At 37.2% G+C, this 23,361-nt stretch overlaps 1 protein-coding gene across 6 annotated transcripts in view; it reads left to right on the plus strand.

Moving 5' to 3' along the window:
* hace1 (HECT domain and ankyrin repeat containing E3 ubiquitin protein ligase 1) overlaps nt 1–23,361 on the plus strand; it is a 70,390-nt gene that overhangs the window by 28,573 nt on the left and 18,456 nt on the right. For 5 of the 6 annotated variants that reach the window (XM_003226939.3, XM_016997129.2, XM_062980324.1 and 2 more), the window contains 8 exons: nt 3,900–4,011; nt 4,098–4,195; nt 4,447–4,534; nt 5,940–6,089; nt 6,736–6,932; nt 17,300–17,431; nt 17,876–17,974; nt 18,215–18,285. In XM_003226939.3, the coding sequence (XP_003226987.1) occupies nt 3,900–4,011; nt 4,098–4,195; nt 4,447–4,534; nt 5,940–6,089; nt 6,736–6,932; nt 17,300–17,431; nt 17,876–17,974; nt 18,215–18,285 (947 nt within the window). Of the gene's footprint in view, nt 1–3,899; nt 4,012–4,097; nt 4,196–4,446; nt 4,535–5,939; nt 6,090–6,735; nt 6,933–17,299; nt 17,432–17,875; nt 17,975–18,214; nt 18,291–23,361 lie in introns of those variants that run through there. The other variant, XR_010005977.1, reaches the window with a different exon arrangement.

Genomic DNA, 23,361 nt, shown 5'->3' on the forward strand with positions numbered 1-23,361 from the left:
CATGACTTGTTTTTGATAAATCCGTGTTGACTATTAGCAATGACTGCATTTGTTTCTAAGTGTTCGCAGACCACTTCCTTAATGATCTTTTCCAGAATTTTGCCTGGTATTGATGTGAGGCTGACCGGACGGTAATTGTTTGGGTCGTTCTTTTTTCCCTTCTTGAAGATAGGGACCACATTCGCCCTCCTCCAATCTGCTGGGACTTCTCCCGTTCTCCAAGAACTCTCGAAGATAATTGCCAGTGGTTCTGAAATAACTTCCGCTAGTTCCTTCAGTACTCTTGGGTGTAGCTGATCTGGCCCTGGGGACTTGAATTCGTTTAGAGAGGCCAAGTGTTCCTGGACAACTTGTTTCCCTATTTGGGGTTGGATTTCCCCCAATCCTTCGTCCATTCCATGTTGCTGAGGTTGAAGATGGCTTTCTTTTTGTGAGAAGACCGAGGCAAAGAAGGCATTAAGTAGTTCTGCCTTTTCCCTGTCCCCTGTCGCCATCACCCCATCTTCTCCTTGCAATGGCCCTATCGCCTCCTTTTTCTTCCTTTTTCTACCAACGTAAGCAAAAAAGCCTTTTTTGTTGTTTTTTATGTCCCTGGCAAGCCTGAGCTCATTTTGCGCTTTAGCCTTGCGAACCTTTTCCCTACAGGTGTTGGCTATACGTTTGAATTCTTCTTTGGTGATTTCTCCCCTTTTCCACTTCTTGTGCATGTCACTTTTGAGCTTTAGCTCAGTTAGAAGTTCTTTGGACATCCATTCTGGCTTCTTTGCACTTGTCTTATTTTTCTTCTTTGTTGGCACTGTTTGCATTTGCGCCTTGAGTATTTCACTTTTGAAAAACTCCCATCCATCCTTAATTCCCTTGTTTTTTAATATCGGTGTCCATGGAATGCCGCTCAGTAATTCCTTCATTTTTTGGAAGTCAGCTCTCTTAAAGTCCAGAATGCGTGTTTGACTTGTCTTAGTTTCAGCATTCCTTTGTATTGCAAACTGCAGGAGCACATGGTCACTTGCCCCTAAGGATCCAACCACTTACGCACATTGTCTCTGAATATATTGTCTTGCCTTTTAAATCAGTTGATTTGAATCCAAAGTATTACAATGTAATCCACTTCAGTATGTGTTAATGGTGGTGTTCAGTCACTTGTCATGATGCTTCTACTTTGCTCTCTTTAATTACATGTCTGATGTATTGAGATGTTAATCCTTAAGTCATTAAAATTCTACTGAATAGGTGTTTCTTTTTTAAATTACCTGTGATTAAAAATCACCAAGTGAGTGTGATATCATGCGTACAACATGGAGTGCATATCAGAACAAACTAGATGAGTACCACAGTCACAGAGTCAGGCAATTTAGTTACTGTGGTGTAGTGGATGGAATAGCGGTAGAATTATTTAAAAGATTGGGATAGGTATTATGTGGCCCTACAGATGTTATTAGATTGCATTATATTTGCTATGGCTGCTGGGATATGCAGTCCACAACATCTGAAGTATTGCATGCTGGGCTGTTGATTAAAATAGTTAAGTGAAATGTTTCCATCACAGGGAGATTATGCACTTTCAATTACTATCTGCTATCAATATTGTGGGTCTAGATTCAGGTTTTTTTTGTCTTCCTGTTGGCATAATCTAAAGAACTTTTCCAAAAAATAAGTTAGCCTTTGCTTTTATTGTTCCTTAAGAAATTTTGACAAGAGTATACATTGGCTGTTCCACAGTGCTAGTGTTCTATAATAATATGATGCAAATGTAGGATTTATGTAGATGCTGAAAGCTTTTTCCTGTTCTCTCCCTTTCTGTTATTATTTTTATAGGAGATGTCCCACTTTGCCTACCTGATAGCCCCCCCTCTTATCTTTGCAATAATTCTGTGAGATGGATTAGTAAAAGCCTCATGAGTTAGAGAAGAAAACATTGGTTCTCAATTATACAATATCTGGCATTAACAATTAAAAACCTTGTGCATCAAATTGCCTTTTTGTCTTGTGGTATAGGCATGAATGCCAAACAATTAACTTCTATGTAGTGTTGATGCACATTGTAGTGCTTAATCATATTTAAATAAACTGGAAAGAAGGGGAATGTTTACAATGGCAGGAATGAGTGACCACTTCCTTGTGCTGCCTACTTCTCCCCACTTCATGGGGGTTTCCAACAAGGCATTGTCAAGGACAAAACGCCACAAGATCAAAGATAACAGAGTTTATTGGATTTACAGAACTCAAAATGCCCGTAAAAGACAAGGGCAAGGCAACTTTAGCCTTTAAAAACAAAAAGGGGCAAGAAAAACGTTCAAAAGATAAACCGGATTAAACCGGAGTTTAATCCGAGTAAAATCAAAACAGCTTGCTTCAGCCTGGGGAAAAACAAACAGAAGCTGGGAAACAAAGAGTTCAAAAGAATGCAACTAATTGGCAGCAGATTGCCTCTCTGCTGCCAGCACTATGTTTTGAGTAACTAGGAGTCACTCCTTCACACAGCAAGGCAAATTTCCAATACAAACTCAGCAGCCAAGGATTGAAGCAGTAGCGTAGTCCCAGTTCGTTCCGTAGGTCGAGAGGCAGAATCAGACGTTTGCAGTTTTCCAAGTTCAATAGGAGAAAGCGAGCCCGTAGTCAGTTTTCAGTCCGTAAATCCAGAGTAGCAGATGGCGTCCGTCAAGAAGACGACGGAAGGTCAAAGCTATTGAGATTAAGCAGAGGTTTGCACAAACAAAAGCCCACACAATTCCTCCCGCCGTCTGAACCCAAATTCCAAAACAACTTACGTATCAGCACACGAAAACACACCAGTCTTCAGGAAAGCGTCCCACACAGATCCCAAGCGTTCGTCCAGATTACCTTGCCCAACTCAATTTGCAATTGCTCCCAAGCCTCATTTTATGCCAGTTACAAATCCTCATCACTATCAGCTGCCCTCCTTAACCCGGGCGTTTCCTCATCACTTTCCTCATCAGAGCTGGAACACCTCTGACTATGCCCCACAGCATCCCCAGCTGTGGATCCCGTCCCATCCCTCCAGCTTGTCCATGGGTCTAATCCTGAAGGTCCCCATTCATCTTCCATCCCATTATTGCCAGTGGCACCCAACTCCTCCCTTACCCGAGTCCAATCCATCTCATCCTCCTCCGAGCTAACCAGCTCTTCCTCCATTCTCTCCGTGAACCCCTTAAAAGACTCTTCGTCAGATGGTTCTGCAAAGATATCTCGCAGCCTCTTTCTTTCTCGCTCCTCGAGAGTATCTGACTCTCGAGGAGTCTTACGTCCACGTCTGCCAGAAGCAGAGCCATGAGGCTCAATCATAACAGGCATATTTGGATCATGAACAAACAGGCATTCTGGAGGAAAGATAAGAAAGAGATCCACTAATTCAACACTGAATTTTATCTGTTCATTGCAGGAAGAGATCCACTAAGTCAACACTGAATTTTATCACACATACCTCACTTCAATGAATGACGACATTTACAATTCTGCTTTTCTTCATAAACTGTCTATGGGAGACAAAGCATTATAGGCTTCTAATGAAGAAGTATTCTTGAAAGGGAAGGGCTGCCATCCAGATTTTAAAATAGGAGTTGGCTTCAGAGATTATCTTTACCCAGATTTGCAAAGTCAAGGCCCTTTTGTATCATAAACAGCAACCCTCTGTGATCGTGTGGAAAAGTTTTTTCCAACTGGGGAATATGTTTTAAAAGCAAATTCATGATAGGTTTAGGAATCCATGCTGCTACAAATTCATGATAGGTTTACGAATTCATGCTGCTACAAAGAGCTATGTGTATTCCATGCTTGTCTGTCTCAGTGTCCAATTAAACAGCTGTACCTTGGATTCCACTCTGTTTCATAATATGTATAATTGTTTTGGTCCTGTGTATGTTTTTCCTTTCCCCCCGTAGCCTTTCAAAGATCGCTGTGAATGGTTTTATGAGCACTTGCATTCTGGACAACCAGACTCGGACATGGTTCATAGGCCAGTCAATGAAAATGACATTCTGTTGGTCCACAGAGGTATGCAACTTCACCTATACCCTTTTCTTTGTGTACATTTTTTCTGTGTTGACAGAGTTAAGAAATTAATTGGTTTTCATATTTAGATTCTATTTTTAGGAGCAGCTGTGAAGTTGTGTCTAAAGCAAATTATGCAAAGCTGAAACAAGGAATTGCTGTGCGTTTCCATGGTGAAGAAGGCATGGTGAGTATGTACCTATTTCATGATTCCTAAAATTTAGGTTTTTGGAGATGCATTTAAGAATAGTTTCTTGATAGCAACAGTTCTGAAGCTGTCATAGCAAGTTTTTCTAAATATAGAATTAAAACCTTTTCAGGCTTCTTGTCAGGTTTGGAAGCAGAGATCAAATCAGATCAAATCAGAAATGTTTCTGAAGACACCTGGGCAGGCCACAAATATATATACCATAGACATTTATATTGTTGTATCTTTAGGGTCAAGGTGTGGTGCGTGAGTGGTTTGATATCTTATCCAATGAGATAGTTAACCCAGACTATGCTCTCTTCACTCAATCAGCTGATGGTAAGCTAATATCTTTCTTTGTTATTCCTACTCACTTGCTGTTTCTGCTTATTTATTTATGTCCTATTTTTCACCCTGTGCTTGGCTACAAGGAAGCACTACAGAAATGGAAAGACATATAGATAAAAAGCTCATTTTGGAAAAAAAATCAATAGAATTAAATGTGATTTGCATATTGGTTAAAAAATTAAAACCATCACAGCTCATCTAGATTAATATAGAACAGGAAATTTAGTCTCTTCCTAAAAATATTCTTGGACTCAAAAAGTTTCTATTTTAACCTGAATTGCCCATAATTTATGAGGCAAGAAATGAAATGATAGAAAGTCATGTATGGGATTTGAAGTTTGTTATTTGATTACATGTGTCATGTTATTTGATTACATGTGTCATGAATTTGGGTTCCTCATTTTTCATATTAAACCAGCTTGAATGGCTAGGGGTTAGAAAAGTAGATAGACTAAACAAGCAAGGAAAAGAAATGCACTCTTTCCCACATCAATGTTTTTGCTTCCTCCCATGGAAGCCAACTTTCGGAAGAGGAAAGCCTCTCTGGAGACTTTCCATTTCAGAAAGTTGCTCTGACTCATCATATGTTTAGTCTTACCTGTTTTCACAATGCCCAAACAGAATTTACCCATGGAATTACTCTTATCAAGAACATCCCCTTAGCTTATATCCATGCAAGATGTTTCTCAGCAGTACTTTCTGATTTAGGATTACATTACAAAATATAAAGGATGTGGAGTCCGTCCATGAAGACCTATGCCACAATATATTTATTAGGTTTTTTTTTTTTTTTTTTGCTACAATAAGTTGATGTGCTTATTTCTCTAGATTGATAGAAATCTGTTTTTACATATTCCGGGCTTTCAAGAGAGCACTGCATTTTAAATTAAAAATAACTTCTGTTTAGTTCAGTTTTTTTTTTGCAAATTTAGCTTTGTATTTTCACTAATGAAGTGAAATTTTGATTTTCAATTAAGGCTATTTCTGGAGTTTGTTTCCAAAAGGTACCAAATTAAAAAAAATTGGAACACCTATTATAGCTGGCAGCACATTTTTGGCTAGGAGTAGAATATTATATACGGATCAAACTATTAACATGTCAAATCACTTTGGCATAGGGCCTGGAAAATTGCATTTTATAGAAGGAAAATGCATATCAGCACATTTTTTCAATTGTTGTAAAGTGTGTTCAGATTGATTTGGTACCTTTTGGATACAAACTACATATGTCTTAAATACATTTTACTTCCTTTTAATTTTTTTGTCTGTGCTGAAATATAGGAATTTTGAGTGCCTTTTGTCATGTGATTAATTTTGCAGAAAGCAAAATAAAGAGTAGTGCTGTAAACAATTTTGAAAACCAACATGTTAACCATAATGCTTCTTGTTTTTGTAGGAACCACTTTCCAGCCAAATAGCAACTCTTCAGTCAATCCTGACCACTTGAATTACTTTAGATTTGCTGGGCAAATTTTAGGTTTAGCCTTGAATCACAGACAACTGGTAAACATTTACTTCACAAGGTCATTCTACAAGCATATTCTTGGTATGTTTCTATTATGCTTTTACTTTTTCTCGCTAGATGTTTATTATGCAACTAAATGTATACATGCGATATATAATCAGTCCAGCTACATTGATTTTTTAGACAAAAGATTACCTTCCATCAATTTCTGAGCAAAGCAATAGCTGCAATGTTATTTTTCAAATAAAGGTTCAGCTTTCCAGTATATCTACAGAATAAGGAAATAATCTGACATTATAAACTAGCATTAAACTAGTGTCATGGCAGATTTCTGAAAGCATTTATATAGAACACATTTCACTAGATATTACATCTTCTCTCTAAGATAGACCAATTTGACTTGCAATATTACATATAGATGAAGGAAGTCAAGTGTGACAACCGCATTGTAAGGGCTGAAGGCTTTCTATTAGAAGTTGGAATCTCTTGGAGGGCTCAGTTCATATTCTTAACTACAGCACTTATTGTGCTGTTTTGTGGATGCAGCTTTAACATTCAATATATGCCTCATTTTGTGGCAACAAAACACCTCATAACAAAATCAGTGTTTCCCCCTATTCATCCTGCACTGTTTCCTTGTGTCTGTAGAGGGCAGTCCTTTACCATGAATAGAACTGGTTCATGAACTAATATGAACAAAATGTTTTTGTTTTGTCTGTTCTCCAAGGCATTCCTGTAAACTATCAGGATGTGGCATATATCGATCCAGAATATGGGAAGAACTTGCAGTGGATTCTAGATAATGATATCAGTGACCTGGGGCTAGAACTGACCTTCTCTGTTGAGACAGATGTATTTGGAGCAATGGAAGAAGTGCCTTTGAAACCAGGGGGTGCAAGTATACTCGTCACACAGGAAAACAAAGTGAGTTGTTTTGAATTATATTGTCAAGATGAAAGGAATGTAAGTAATTTCTTTCACCATAAAGAATATTGGTGCCTGGCAAAATAAGGCCTGTAACAGCAATTCTGTAACTCTTTTGTTTTGCTTTGACTTTCCAAAAAACAAAAGCTATCGAAAGTAGCATGTGAAACTTCATTTCATATACATACTGAATCTGACCATGTTTTATTGACAAGTGCATACTCTCTTACATATACGCTCTTACACACTTCCCACATAAAGACAGATGGACACACACTTTCCTTTCCCATTCCTTCCCATCTGTTACTCATGTTAAACGTATTAAAATGTAAGCTGCTAAAAGAGACTTCTTACACTTAGACACACACTGGCACATAGTTTCAGTCTGTTTATTCTTTGAAAGCAAGCACCAATGTCGGAGTTGGATAGTGGCTTGTATACTTATTTTCTTAAAACTTAGAACTGTCAACCTTACCTAAGAGTTAGTGTGAAATCATTGCCAAGGAAATTTCACGGGTTAAATGTAAAGAAGCTACATGCAAACTTAATAAGCTACTACACTGAAATAAAGCTTTTGAAGTGAGTACTGCCATGTATTAATTAATTTGAAACATATTCCTTCAGGTAATGCAGTTGAAGTAGCATGTGTGTGTGTGTGTGTGTGTGTGTGTATGTGTGTATAGTTATTGAATTATAAACTTAGGCTTCATGGACCATTGAGTCCAGCCTCCTGTTCAATACATGATCTCCACCTGAAGCAACCCCAGCAGATAGCTCTCCAGCTGCGTTTTGAAGATGTCCAGAGAAGGACACCTCACCCTCTCAGGGCAGTTAGCTCCTTCATTGAATCCTTCTTGCTATCAAGAAGCTTCTTCTAATGTCCAGTCAAAATCTACTTTTCTTTAACTTCAAACCATTAAACCTCTTATAATGGAACTAATTGTCATTTAAACCCCGTGATACCTTTTAAGGCATTTAAAGCGTGTTGTCATATTCACCCATCAGTTTTCTCTTCATATAGCTGAACATGCCCAGCTCTGTCAACCTTATTCATATGTTTTGTTTTCTTATCCTTCTTTAAAGGAGGTCCCCAGAACGGAACACTATACTCCAGATGAGGCCTGACTAGCACAGAATATATTACTTTCCTTGATTTAGAAACTATTCTTATATTAATGCATACTAAAATAGTACAGTAAGGAGGTACCTTGACTTAATAGCATCCAAGAGCATTTTGAGTTAAGCGCTGTTGCTCTGCCTGGGATTCACATTGACATACAAGCAGAGTTTTGAGTTAAGAGCTAATGCAAGAGGAAGCGCTAGCGTGAGAGAGTACAGGGCTTTTAATGCTTCAAGGGAGCTGCCTCCGTGCCTCGTGCATCAATGCTTTATGTTTTTGTCCACGTTGGGAGATTGCTGTCCGCTTTTCTTTTGTCTGCTTTGAGGAGCTTTGGGTTAGTTGATTTTGTATGGGTTTTATTCCTGGTACGTTTGGCTTCATAAAGAGAGAGAGGGTGAGAGAGCAAGAAAGGGAGGTAAGCTGGAATGAGTACAGTATGAAGAAAATGATGCTTCTGCCTTTTCACTTTGTGCTTCCATGCCACAACTTTGTGCTTCTACCATTTCTTTATTGTTGCATGTGAATATGCATTAATACATTATTTGTTATTACATTTTCTAATTTAAAAACAATGTAACAAAAATAGGGGGGGGGGTGCTTTTGGGGGCCCAGAATGGAGTACTGGCATTTCAATGCACTTCAATGGGAATTTTCTTTGAGATAAGAATGATTTGAGCTACGCTCATTCATGTAACAAATTCAGCTTTAAACTCAGGGTATAACTGCATTTGCTTTATAATAATGCTGGTCTCTGTTTGCATGTAAAACCAAGACAGAATTCAAGGACACTCCACTTGAGACCTCATTCCACTTTGAAGCACAGCCATTGATGATGACTCTGAGCAAGGTTTTCTAATCCTTTTGAATGCCTTGCTGGGGAGATGGCAGTAGCAGATAGAGGTGGCTGATTTTACTGTATTTCTGGGGATATTCATTAATATGTATTACTCATTTTGGTCTATGATGTATAGATTAGGAAAATGTTTGTCATGTTAGCCATTGACCACTTGGTGACACTTTACTTTTGCTTTTTCATTTTGGTATTTTTTTATATCGCATCATGTACATATAACATCTCATCATGATCTTTCAAATATTTTATGCTATTTGGTAGCGCATTATGCAAAATCTGTGTGAAAATAAACCATCAGGACATTGGAGAATTACATTGTTGGTGTCCTGTGATATAATGCCCATCTGTTGTGCAATTTGTATATCATTGTATGTGTGGAAGAATGAAATGAAGTGCATCATACAACCAATAAAATGTAGAGTTGTCTTTAAAGTGGCCCACTTCAGATTGGGAGAGCCACCTCATGTTCTTCACAGCTCTAAATACAGTAGATTCTCACTTATTCAAGACAAACGGGCTGGCAGAACCTTGGATAAGCGAAAATCTTGGATTATAAGGAGGGGTTAAGAAAAAAGCCTATTAAACATAAAATTACATTATTATTTTTCAAATTAAGCGCCAAAACTTCATGTTTTACAAGAAATTGACAGAAAAAGCAGTTCAATACACAATAATGTTATGTAGTAATTACTGTATTTACGAATTCAGTACCAAAACATTGCAACATTTATTACAAAAACAACGACTACTAAAAGGCAGACTGCCTTGTATTATACAGAACCTTGGATAAGTGAGACTCTGCTGTAGTCAAAGAAGCATAATACTTGGTAAAGTGAGCAGAAAAGGCAAGGGGTCCAATCCTGGAGAACATTTGTGGTGGTTATTTAATTGTTTTGGAATGAAGAATTCCAAATCTTGACATCAAAGAATAAGTGACCCTTTGGGTAAGCATTTTGTTTGCAAGTAGCATTAAAATTATGAGGTTCTCCCCTTGAGGTTTTTGTCCTTTCTTTGCCAGTGTGGCTATAGCTTTAGATTAAATTAGCATTTGAGGAAATATGATTGTGTCATTTGTAGAATAACTTTGGTGATAGTGTATTTTGCAGAACTGATAAAACTATATATGTGTAATTAGTCTGTTCATTCAACATAGATTCTATAAATATGCTGTTTGCTGTATAGCAGTGCTTGAGTGTAAGATGTTCTGTGCTTATTTGAAATTAGCCACTGAATTTTTCCAGCATGGTGACTGATTACTCTTTCATTGCCAGATAGAAAAACCGTATGTTTGCAGGAATTGAGAAATTGAAAACCATGGTGATTTGTATGAACAAATCATGAAGAGAAGGGACATCATGTGCATTGGGAATAGTAGGATGGGGGAAGAATACGTATTGGCCCTTATTTCAGTATCAACCTTCCTCTGAAGAGCCTGTATCATATATACAGCAAAGAGTTTGCACCATGAAAAATGAAGTCTCAGAAAAGAGCTTGGTATAAATCCTATATCCTTTAATTCGGCTCCTTTGACTTTGCCATTACATTGCCATGTGATTTTTTTTTAAAAAAAACTCCTTTTGGGTCTAGTAGAAGTAACAGAATATTTGAGAATCATAAGTCAGAATTGTATTACCTCAGGGATTTTCCTATCTTCTTTTAATTATGTCCTGCATTCCTTCAGATAGCTTACCTCAGCACCTGTTAAGCTGTTGGAGGATAAAAAATGCTCCCATTTCAAACAGCTTTGAAATACAGGTGTTCTTCAAATGCGAACATCTTGTTGATTATAAAAGTGGGGCTCTGGGGATTTTTCCAAATGTGTTCTGAACGTTCCGTGCCTTTATGGCAAAACAAAATGTGCGATTGAGCTTCACAAAGAGACGGATGTATGCTTGTGTAGCTGCACATACTTCTGTCCTTGACCACCCCAATACATTTACGTGTATGGTTATGGGGAAAAACAGCAATGAAAAACACATAATTCAATTTTAATTAATATATTTGCTTAACCTGGACTTTCTTATTGCTAGCTTCCTGGAATACTAGTTTGGATGGGAGGGTGGAATATGATTTGATGGGAAAGACTTAAGGCAATTTAAACACACCCCTTTTGCTCCCCTTTGCATTCCTGTCTCTGCAGTTCATTCCTTAGACCCACATCAGCTTATTCAGCTTTTCTACAGAAGGATTAAAGCTTGATTAAGATGACAAAGAGACTGAATAGTGAAGGGAAGATGCTGCAGGAAAGAGAGAAATATTAATTTCTTTGGGAGAAAGTGTCTCACACCTCTTTCAGTTCTGGTTTTGAAAGCAGATGTTTGCTTTACTGTGTTGTGGCATATCATAGAAGTGGGGTTAATTTTCAGAAGGAGAGGAGTCAGCCTTTAGTGTTATTAACTTTTGCTGTTTATTATGTGAAAGGGACAGAATTGCTTTGTTGAGTTTAAAAGGAAAGGCTCGTTGAATTCCTTCAGAGGCACCCTCAGGAAGAATACATTGCTTGCCAGTAAAAATAATTGTTGGATACTAGGTTAGTGCTTGGATGGGAGACTACCAGTGAATTCCAGATGTTGCAGGGCACATTTCAGAGAAATAGACTGACAAAACCACCTTTTGTGCATTCCTTGCTTATGAAAGCCTGATGAAATTCATGTGACACTGTAAGTCAGTAGGCGATTTGAAGGCATATACACACATTGGAGCTTAGTAATTCATGGTTATTCAGGGGAGTTGTTTGAAGCAGGCTTCTCAACTGCCAAACTTTCATAGTTTAGAAGTAAGGGATACAAAGTAAAAATTTGAACATCCAGGGCCATAAAGCCGAAGTATGTTGCCTGTCTTGTGTCATATGCCATGGATGGGTTTTTGCTGAAATGCAATGCTATCGAAGGATGAAAAGGCCTTTCTTGTGTTCATCAGACTTAACCAAGGCTCACTGGTTTCCCAGAGTCCTGAAGAATGAAGGATCCATGACAGAGTACTATTATTGCCAGTTGAATGTATAGATACTCATCAGCATCTGTTGAAGCTGCACCAAGACTTCTCTTCCCTTTCCTGCAACTTGGGCAAGGACTTTTTATGTGAAGCTCCACTTTAATGCAGTTATAGAAATAACAACACTAATGCTAATGTTCTTTCCAACAAGTGTTTCAGTGTAGAGGGAGTTAACTAAAAGCAAAGAGAAATTCCTAAGTGGCATAATTGTCTTTGCTGTGAATAAAGTTTGCTTCCACAGTAAAACAAAAAACAAAAATGGATGAAATTGAAACTTCATTGTTAAGGATAGCAGCGAACACTATTTCATTGCAGATTATTCAAAGGAGATAAAATCAATATTGAAAACGAAACTACGAATTCCCAAGTTGGTCAGATTTTAGCAAATGCTTCTTCAGAGTTTGTCTCCGATAGGCACCCAGGTTCTTCATGTTCTTTATTATGTTGTTTAAAAGGAGACCAGGTTTCTTAGAAACTTTTTTTGTTGCATTTCTCCATGACTCTAGATGTAGAACCAAGCTATAGCAATAAGAAATGTTATTGGTGATAAGGAATTTTACAGATAGAATGAGATTGTTACAGGTTGGGAAGTCTGCCCGTGTCAAATTAAATCTGAGGGAGTACTGAAACTCAGTCCTCTCAGTGGTCTCCTGCTGCTGTACCACTTGCATAGTAGTACCTTTTAACCATAAAAAAGAAATAATTGGGTATAGTTGTAGCAGAATTCAGCAGATGAAGACCAGAGAAAAAGGTAGATTTAAAATATATGAACAACACTGTTAAAACTAAAAAGATTTTTTGTAGTCAACAAAGAGTAAGAATTAATGTAAATTAGACATGTTGATATTGGAGTGATTTTTAAAAAAAATTATGAATCACTGTCAATTAATATGTTGAAAATGGGTGTTAATTTTTTTTGAATTCTTTATTCTCAAGTGAAAACGTTATGCTAACATAATCAACAGTGTGTATCAAGATGAGTAGGGAAAAGCATACCATCAATGTCAACATATGGCAGTTTCATCCTCCACTGTGAATAGCAAGGAGATCTCTGATCTCCTGTCAAGTTCTTGTAGCAGCTTTTTGGGAACAGATTTCTGCTCGTCACATAGGAAAATTGCACATGATCTCATTTCAGTTTTGCATTTCTTATAAGGGTCATAGTATCAATGGGAGAGGTGAAAGGCATAATTTTAATGGTATGTAGCCAACCATTTTCTTAAATGTGTTAGTTTCAAATCTAAAAAAGGACATGCCATAAACATGACACACTGTGGTTGCCTTTCTGACTGAAGATGGCAATAAGGTCAAGGCATTAGGGTACAGTTTATAATATTATTCCATCCTATTCATTATGAAAGAAATGTGAGAAATGTGATAACTTGTTGAACTGCCAATCTGAATGTGGACATAGTACAAATTACTAAAGCAAAATTTAACTCATCCAGATTGTGTTACTGTCTTAGATCTCTTTCACTGTATAATAAAATTGGCTCAGCCTTCTCTAACCAGATGCCTGTGGACAACAACTTCTGGCTTCTCGTGCTAGCCATGTCAGCAGGAAATAAAGGAGATGTACAGGGTTGCTGTGAGTTTTCAGGGCTGTATGGCCATGTTCCAGAAGCATTCTCTCCTGATGTTTCACCCACATCTATGGCAGGCATCCTTAGAGGTTGTGAGGTCTGTTGGAAACTAGGCAAGTGAGGTTTATATATCGGTAGGAGAAAAAACTCCTGTCTGTTTAAGGCAAGTGTGAATGTTGCAATTGGCCAGCTTGATTAGCATTGAATAGCCTGGCAGCTTCTGGAATATAGCCATACAGCCTGGAAAACTCACAGCAACCCGGTGATTCCGGCCATGAAAGCCTTCGACAACACAGATGTACTCCACATTTTAAGGGCAAGTCACATTGGGAAAGGCTGCTATAAATATTCATTCTGTAGTACCGTATACCATATATACTCGAGTATAAGCCGACCCTAATATAAGCCAAGGCACCTAATTTTACCACAAAAAACCAGGGAAACTTATTGATTCAAGTATAAGCTGAGAGTGGAAAATGCAGCAGCTATTGGTAAATTTCAAAATGAAAATAGATCCCAATGAAATTATGTTGAGGCATCAGGAGGTTAAAGATTTTTGAATATTTACCGTATTTCAAAGAAAAACAGTAAACTTGCTCTGTAAGTGGAAAAGTAGGGTCAACAAAAACAATATGGTATTAACAATAAATTATTATCATTATTATTATTATTATTAATAATAATAATAATAATAATAATTAATAATCCCCCGTAGGTGCCACCTTGTCGCAGTGAGGGGGCTTAACTGCTCCAATGATGCTGAGAGCTGTGCTGGCGGTAGTGTAACTACCGGCAGGTCCAACCAAGCCAGAGAGGTCTTAGCTGAGGAGTGAAACTAAGAGCACCTAACCCATTAGCATTATGGAGAATCAAACCAAAATGAAGTCTATACTGGCTCGGTCGTCGCCCAGGATAAAAAGGACCGTGGTGGATGCTGCTGATTCTGGACATCCATCGACAAGTGGGCTACAGAATCAAAATACAAATGAACAGTCACAGAAGCGGCAGAAATATACAGTGCCAGAAAACCGCACAGTTATGAAATGCTGTTACAAATCTGAACCTCAAAAGCGTGGCTACCAAAAAAGGATACATCAACTGTGGAAACAAGAGTATCCTTACTCACAGATAACAGAATCCCAACTAGCTGACCAACGAAGATTCATAATCAGAAACAAAGTGTTCAATGAAGTTGAACTTGAAGAAATTCAGAAAATCTACAAAGCAAATTACCATCAACTGGAAAACCAAAGTGGAAGGTCAGGCTAGAGTAGAAAATCAAAAAACTTAGATCAGATGCAAGTAACCTGAAAAATATGAAAGAGAAGTGTTATACCCCAGCCACCTTTGGGTTCTGAACCTGATTCAGAAATGAACTTTGACCAGGATGAAGCTTATTTTGGCTCTTCGCCCAGTTCTCCCAGCTCCTTTCAGTTACAGCTGCTGGCTGTTGATAATTCAGATGCTTCCTTAATTGGGAGAGATATGGGAGATGTTACTCCCGTGGCCGAACCAGATGCCCAGAGTTCTCCAGAGAATGTGCCCTTCAACCGAAAGGAGTTTTTGTTTCGCCAGAGATCAGAGAAACAGGAACTTAGAAGGAGTAACCGCTTGGCATCTCGAGGGGATTGTGAATAAGAAGATTCCCTTGGGAACCTTTGGGGAGTTTGGTCTCCCTTTGTTGGGATCTGATCTTCGTTCCATAAAAGTGTCTTGCACTGCAAACATCTTACGGTGTCAACGTAGCGCTTTCTGAAGAACGCTTCACCGACTCCAGTTCCCTGATTTCACCAAGCCAAGCCTTCTGTTCCTGGCGGCCAAGCCGAGCCGCGACTCCCAATTGAAACCGGAGTAAATTCACTTCCTTGCCTTGTTCCTGAATCAAGATTGGTTTTAACTCCGTATCGTTCCTGCCTTGATATCCAAGATTACCTAGTGACTTTGGACCTTGTTCTTTGGACCTGTTTTTTGGACTTTGTCATTTACTCTTGCTTCCTCAATGCAGAGCTAGATATAGATCTATAATTATATATAGTAATTTCACATAGGCATTTTCCCCTGAAACAGTTGCAAGCTCTATATATTTATGTTTATATCTTTCTAGAAATCTGTGTATGTGTGTGTGCGTGCGTTTCCCCTGCAATATTTGCAAGCCCTATGTTCATAGCCCTGTATTCATGCCTATCTATCTAGACATCTCTATCTATAGATAATTATATCTGTATAGGATTTGCAAAGACTTGCAAACATATGAGGTGAAAGTTGAAATATAAAATAATGTATACACATAGATACAGATATACAGGTACATGGAAATCTCTAGCTATCTATATGTATGTATGTAGGATTTGCTAAGACTTTCAAACATATGAGGGGGGAATTCATATATAAAATTAATGTATTTAGATAGATACAAATATAAAGGTACATAGGGATTTCAAAGGCTTGCAGGGGGAAATGCCTATATATCTGTAGCAGAGATTAACAAATATTTCAGGGGAAATGCTTTTATAAGATTAATGAGTATAGATATATATTCTTCCTGACTTGCAAGGACTTCTTTCCCTTTTCAAAACATTCCCTTGGTTAAGAGCGAAGGGAGGCTTTGGAAAAGTAAACCGGCTTGACGTTGACCTGATTATAAGCCGGGGGAGGCTTTTTCAGCTCATAAAAAGGGTTGAAAAACTCATCTTATCTTCGATTATATACGGTATACCAGGCATGGGCAAACGACTGGCTGTTAGGAATTGTGTCCAAAACACCTGGAGGGCCGAAGTTTGCCTAGGCCTGATATATACTCATGTATAAGTCGATGGCAGGTTTTGGGACCTTAATTATGGATTTTGATATGACCCATGGATATGCCGAGGGTCATTCTATTGAGAGGGAAAGCACTGATCCTGCCTCAGGCCAGAGGTCCGTGCATAATATTACAATTTCTCTATTTAGAAGTGGCACCACGAGATAGAGGGGTTGGTGGTTCTTTTAGTTTCTCATGGGACACATTGGTGCCTTTTGCTACTCTACTCAGAGAAGGGAATACTTTTTTTATAAGAGCTGAGGTAGAGTAGTCACATTGACCTGTGGATAAGTTGACCCAGGTTTTTCAAGTTGGTATTTTTCTAGAAGTAGTTTTTTTTGTTAGAATGTACTACTTATTATCTGTTAGCAGTATTTCAGAAATATCTTTCTGTTCAGAAATATCAGCAAATGTGGGTATGCCCTTTATTGCTCCTTGCAGAAATGAAGTTGTTATGTGAAGCTAAGGCTCCAGGGGGAACCCTTTCACCAGTCTTTTGTTATTTTTTCTAACTGCTCATTGCAGTTATCTATGCATATTATGTTTTCCATTACAATTAAAGTCAGTGAAGGTATTGCTCTCAATTCAAGATTACGAAAATGTATGTTCAAGTAACATGTGAAGAATAACACTGGAGAATAGTTTTTAAATGCTAAGAACCACAAAAACATAGCATTAATGGATCTCAAAACTCATTTTGTAATTTTCCTTCTAGAAATCAAACTTCAATCACTTTTTTTCTTGGAAGTTGTAGTTGTTTGTAGTTTTACTAAAATTATTTCAGACTACCTCTCCCACTCAGTGGGATTTTGTAGTTTTTCTAAAAATCCTGTTCTAAGCATCCTTTTGTTCAGACTCTTCTGCATTTAGATTTCAAATTGAATAGAAATGGTTTTAAATTAGTGAGTAAAGCATTTGAACTCTAATTAAACTGGATTCATGAAATTATTATTATTATTACAACACTTGTATCCCGCCCTTCTCAACCAAAAGTGTGATATGAACTTTTTTTTTCAGGCAGAATATGTTCAACTTGTTACTGAGCTTCGAATGACAAGAGCCATTCAACCACAGATAAATGCTTTTCTGCAAGGCTTCCATATGTTCATTCCACCACCTTTGATACAACTATTTGATGAATATGAACTGGTAAGCAAACTAAAGCATTCACACTGAAAAAAAATACTCCTTTTAGTAAATGACGCAGAAGCTAGTGACTTCGAAAGACCACATTTATTAACTTGGAGAGGGTTTTATTTTTAATTTTGTTGAATGAATGAATGAATAAAAACTTTATTTATATCCCGCCATATCTCCCCTAGGGCGGAAGGCTTCACGAGTTTTTTGTTGAAGGCTTTTGTTGAAAGTTCAGGAGTTGAGTTGATGCATGACTCAAGTGTCTGTTTTCAGTAATGAGAAAATCTTATGTTGATTTGAATTCATAGTATTTGGTTATAATTTTGAAATAGTACTGAGCTGATTTCCTAAAAACAACAACAGATTAATACAAAAATTAGACTGATAGTGAATTGGTTTGAAATAAAAATTGGGAGTTGTCTTCATTTTCTTGCTTCTGTGCCTTCTTTTTAAAAGGAACTCCTACTTTCAGGCATGCCAGAAATCGATGTGAATGATTGGATAAAAAATACAGAATACACAAGTGGTTATGAAAAAGATGACCCAGTTATTCAGGTAATATCTCCATGGGATGTTTGCATACAATTATGAATTTCAGAGACTTGCTTTTTATATGCTTGAAACAAAACTCTTTAAGTCTCTGGTATCCTGGGAATGAAGCATAATAGAGTTGTTTGAGTCAAGTGGAAATTAATTTCCATAACTTAAATCACATGTTCATCTTTTGAAGCATGATTATTTCTGATTTCTATTTAATATTCAACAAAAATCCAAGCTGTTTTTGTTTTCATCTAGTGGTTTTGGGAAGTTGTAGAAGAATTGTCTCAGGAAGAACGGGTTTTGCTGTTACAGTTTGTCACTGGCAGGTGAGTATCCTTTTGTTTGGTGATGCTTTCAAAAATTGTAACTTTTTGGTGCAAATACTGTTAAAATGTATTGCATCATTCAACTTGATATATACAATCATCTCATGTGGTTAAGATCTGAAATGTCAGCTACCTGTTTATATGTCAGTTTTACAGCTGAACATATCAAAAGTGGTTAACATTTCAGATCTTATACATGTTAGAATATTTGGAGGACCTAAATACCCTAAAGGCATCATATTCTGTCTTGGAATTGAAGCCAGTATGGTCTGTACTTTGATGGGAGTCTGCCAATGAATATCATATGCGATATGCTCTTTTAGTGGAAGGAACTGGCGAAACCATCTCTGATTATTCCTAGCCTTAGAAAGCCATATGAAACTCATGGAGTTGCTACAAGTTGACATGTAGCTTGAAGTGACACACACACACTGTGTTTTAGTAATCCTCAACTTGTGCATTAATGCAGTTATCCACCAACGCTTGTCATTCTGATAGAATAATCACAGCTTTTATAATTTCTCCAGGTTCTTGGACTTCCTTTTAAAAATATTTTAATTAAAGTTTTTACAATATATAAAAAACTACAAAAATTAAGAAAAAAAGAGATAACAGGAAAAGAAGAAATGAGAAATGCAGTGTTTTCCAGCCTTTCCTCTGGCAGTCATACATACAAAATAGATTTTTCATTCCTTTTTTCAAAACAAGTTATATCAAATGTCTTTCTTTCAATTGGCTACTCTTTCTAGTTATCAAATCCTATTATTAACCTTTTCCCCCACAAAAGGTCTATAAGGTCAAATCTTTATAGATATGCATTTCTAATGAAACTGAACAATTTACCTATTTCTTACAAAGCTAGCGACTACAGACCTTTAATATAAATGGTATTAAACTCCCCCTTTTCACTTATAGCAGCTTCCCAGCCATAGTACTATATTTTTTTCTGCCACCATACGCCATTCCATATTTTTTAAAGTTCTCTTTAAAATCTTAAGATGACCTCTGTATATTGTGAATAAAAGGAACCTATCATTTACAATAGTATATTTTTCTTCCAACCTGTTGCACCAGCAATACTTCGTTTAAAAATAATTCTCTTTTAGATCTTAACATGCTATAAATTTCAGTTCCTATAACTATGTTAGCCACTATCAATCTGCATATTGTAATCAACATTCTTAAACCTTCTTAGCTTTTTTTTATTATCATATCCCAACATGAAATCTTGTGTATGTTTGGTTACTGGGGTAGATTATATAAAAAAGTAGATCACACACAGCGGTTAAATGCTTCAGGGCAGAACTTAACTAGACTGTAGTTTCTAAGACCTCCAGGCTCAGCTGGAAGTGAGGTGTTATAAGATTCCCTGTAATTGCAGAATACCAACCACACGTGATCCTTCTGTCTCTAGTTCTTCCACAATGTCTTAGCCCATATCAAATCAAATTGTAAAAGATATTGATGAAAAGCAGTGACATGAAAGTGTGTTTTTGGGGAACTTGGTCAATATTTTATATGGAAAAGACATAAAGCCTGGAATTGAAAGGATAATAAGAAACACAGTTAAAAGTCCTTCTTACTTCTATGGTCTGATGCATAGTGAGAGCCTGCAGTAAAAGAAGCAGAGATTACGGAAAATTTATAGATATTAATATTTTCTTTTGGGCATCTCTGACATGTAATTGGCAGAACAGTTGCTGCTTCACTCCATTTGAGTTTCAGATGTAGTTCTACATTTTTTGCTGTGATATTCATTAGATCATCCAGGACATCAGCAATTAGTGGCACCTCTGTACACCTGGTTTACCACCTTTACCATCTAGAACAGTGGTGGCAAACCTATGGCACCAATCCTTTGGCACCAATTCTTGTTTCCACAACAAGCCAAATTTTTCAAAATCCAGTTATCACAGGGACAGAAAGTGAGATGAAGTCTTAACAGGGGCATAGACAACAAAATAAGTGTTACAGGGGGGTTAACCCATTTCAAAACTATTTTTTTTGGTCTGGAGTTACACTTAAAAATGTACCTGTTCTGATTGACATACACATTTAACTTAAACATTCTTCAAATTTGAAGAACTTGCCCTTTCCTGCTTACACTGATTAGATTTAGGAAATCTGGAAATGGAACTATTGGAATTTCAAGAAAGCTTTATCTGGAAAAATAAATTGTATGATCTGCATGAAACACTTGAGAAGATAAAAGGGATGACAGAGGATAGCACAGTTAGTTCTGGAAAATGAAATCTATAAAATGTGGAATTCTCTGCCAACTATTTTTAAGTCAATGAAAACAATTGTGATTGCTTTCCTTACTTTGTTTGGATCATCTTATACTTGTGAGTAGCTGTTTTCAGCTTTGAATTATATTAAATCTGACACAAGAAACAGACTAACAGGTGACCTGAGTGCTGTATGTGTTGCTCTCAAACTTACAAAGTATGAGCAAAGGTTAAACAAATTACCAACATGCATACAACAGCAAAAATTACATTAATTGTTCAAAAGCATGCCAAATGCAAACCTTTACCTTTCAATAAAACGTTATTTGTATCATTGAAAGCTCTTTTATTGTGCTTTTCTTTTAAGACAAAATATATTAATGTATGTATTGTTTTTTCTAAATGAAAACCTCAATATTCAGGTTAAATTGCCATGTTGGCACTTTGCGATAAATAATTGAGTTTTGGATTGCAGTTTGGACACTCAGTCACTAAAAGGTTTGCCATCACTGCTCTAGAAGGTATGACTCCTTTTAAAGTACTCTTCAGGGCAATAAAGGTGTCACTTTGATTTAATGGATTTTAATTAATTGATTAATATTAATTAACAAACTGAGTAGCTTGCGGTGGTAGGTTGGAATCTTTTATACTGTGTCCAATTCTGAGTACCACCATTCAAGAGGAATGTTGACAAGCTGGAAAGTGTCCAGGGTGACTTAAATGATCAAAGGTCTGGAGACCAGGCACTATGAGGAATGCCTTAAACAGCTGGGTATGGTTAGCCTGTAGAAGAGAAGGTTGAGAGGAGACGTGATAGCCATGTATAAATATGTGAAAGGATTGTTGTATGTCTTTCGGGCTGTGTGGCCTGGCCATGTTCCAGAAGTATTCTCTCCTGACATTTCGCCCACATCTATGGCAGGCATCCTCAGAGGTTGTGAGGTATGGAGAAACTAAGTAAGGAAAGGAAAGAATATATATCTGTGGAGAGTCCAGGGTGTGGCAAGAATATATATCAAAAGGTATTTCAGATTTCTGGATAAAGCAGACCTGTTGCACCCCAAAGCAGCGCGAGCACTCGAAAACCAGACTGGAGCCAATATAACACACATGTTGTTTATTGAAGCAGAATATATATATATATATATATATATATATATATATATATATATATAGTAGCTGTGCCCGGCCACGCGTTGCTGTGGCGAAGAATGGTGGTATGGGAAATAAAGTATTGAGGAATTGGTGGTAGTTAAGGTAAAGGGTGAACGTTTTCCCCTGACGTTAAGTCCAGTCGTGTCTGATTCTGGGGGTTGGTGCTCATCTCCATTTCTAAGCCGAAGAGCCATCGTTGTCTGTAGACTCCTCCAAGGTCATGTGGGATGACTGCATGGAGCGGCGTTACCTTCCCACCGGAGCAGTACCTATTGATGCACTCACATTTACATGTTTTTGAACTTCTGGGTTGGCAGAAGCTGGGGCTAACAGTGGGGGCTCTGTCAGTTCCCCCAATTCAAACCTGCGGCCTTTCGGTCCAGAAGTTCAGCAGCTCAGCGCTTTAACATGCTGTGCCATCAGGGGACATTATTTCCTAAAGGTTGTGAATATACAATATTTCTGATTGTTTTGGTTTTTTTTTGTCTGTTGGAGGCAAGTATGAATGCTGCAATTAGGAAAAATGATTAGGATGTAATGGCCTTGCAGATTTAAAGCCTAGCTGTTTCCTCCCTGAGTGATTTTTTTGTTGGGAGGTGTTAGCTGGCCCTGATTGTTTCCTGTCTGGAATTACCTTGTTTTCAGAGTGGTGTTGTTTGCGATATTTTATATGCTTCTACTGTCTGTGGCCCTGAGAAAACAGAGGATTGGCCAGACTTTGATGATGGGAATCCTTTGTTGGGAGGTGTTAGCTGGCCCTGATTGTTTTCTGTGTGGAATTCCCCTATTTTCAGAGTGTTGTTCTTTATTTAGTGTTCTGATTTTAGAGATTGTATTGTTCTGTTTTATTATACCACATTAATTTTTATATATTCTGATTTTAGTGTTTTTGAATACTTGGAGCCAGATTGTATTCATTTTCACGGTTGACTGCAACATAATAATAATAATAATAATAATAATAATAATAATAATAATAATAATAGTAAGGATAGTAATGATAGTAATAATAATGACTTTGGTAATACATAGTGCTTCACTGCCTTCTCAGCTTCCTTTCTGGAAGAATCCTTTCTTGGGAGGTGTTAGCTGGCCCTGATTGTTTCCTTTGTGGAATTTCCAATTTCCTTGCTTTATTTACTTTCTTTATTTCTTTATTACTGTCCTGGTTTTAGAGATTATATTGTTCTGCATTATTCTATCCTAGAAATTATTTCATATCAAAGTAGAATCTCACTTATCCAACATTCGCTTATACAATGTTCTGGATTATCCAACACAGTCTGCCTTTTCATAATCAATGTTTTTGTAGTCAGTGTTTCAAATTCATTGTGATATTTTACTGGTAAATTTGTAAATACAGTACAGTAGAGTCTCACTTATCCAACATAAGTGGGCTGGCAAAATGTTGGATAACCGAATATGTTGGATAATAAGGAGGCGTTAAGGAAAAGCCTATTAAATATCAAATTAGGTTATGATTTTACAAATGAAACACCAAAACATCATGTTAGACAACAAATTTGGCAGAAAAAGTAGTTCAATACGCAGTAATGCTATGTAGTAATTACTGTATTTATGAATTTAGCACCAAAATAGCACGATATATTGAAAACATTGACTACAAAAATACGTTGGATAATCCAGAACGTTGGATAAGCGAGTGTTGGATAAGTGAGACTCTACTGTAATT

This window comes from Anolis carolinensis, chromosome 1, assembly GCF_035594765.1.
Source record: "Anolis carolinensis isolate JA03-04 chromosome 1, rAnoCar3.1.pri, whole genome shotgun sequence".
Lineage (NCBI taxonomy): Eukaryota > Metazoa > Chordata > Lepidosauria > Squamata > Dactyloidae > Anolis > Anolis carolinensis.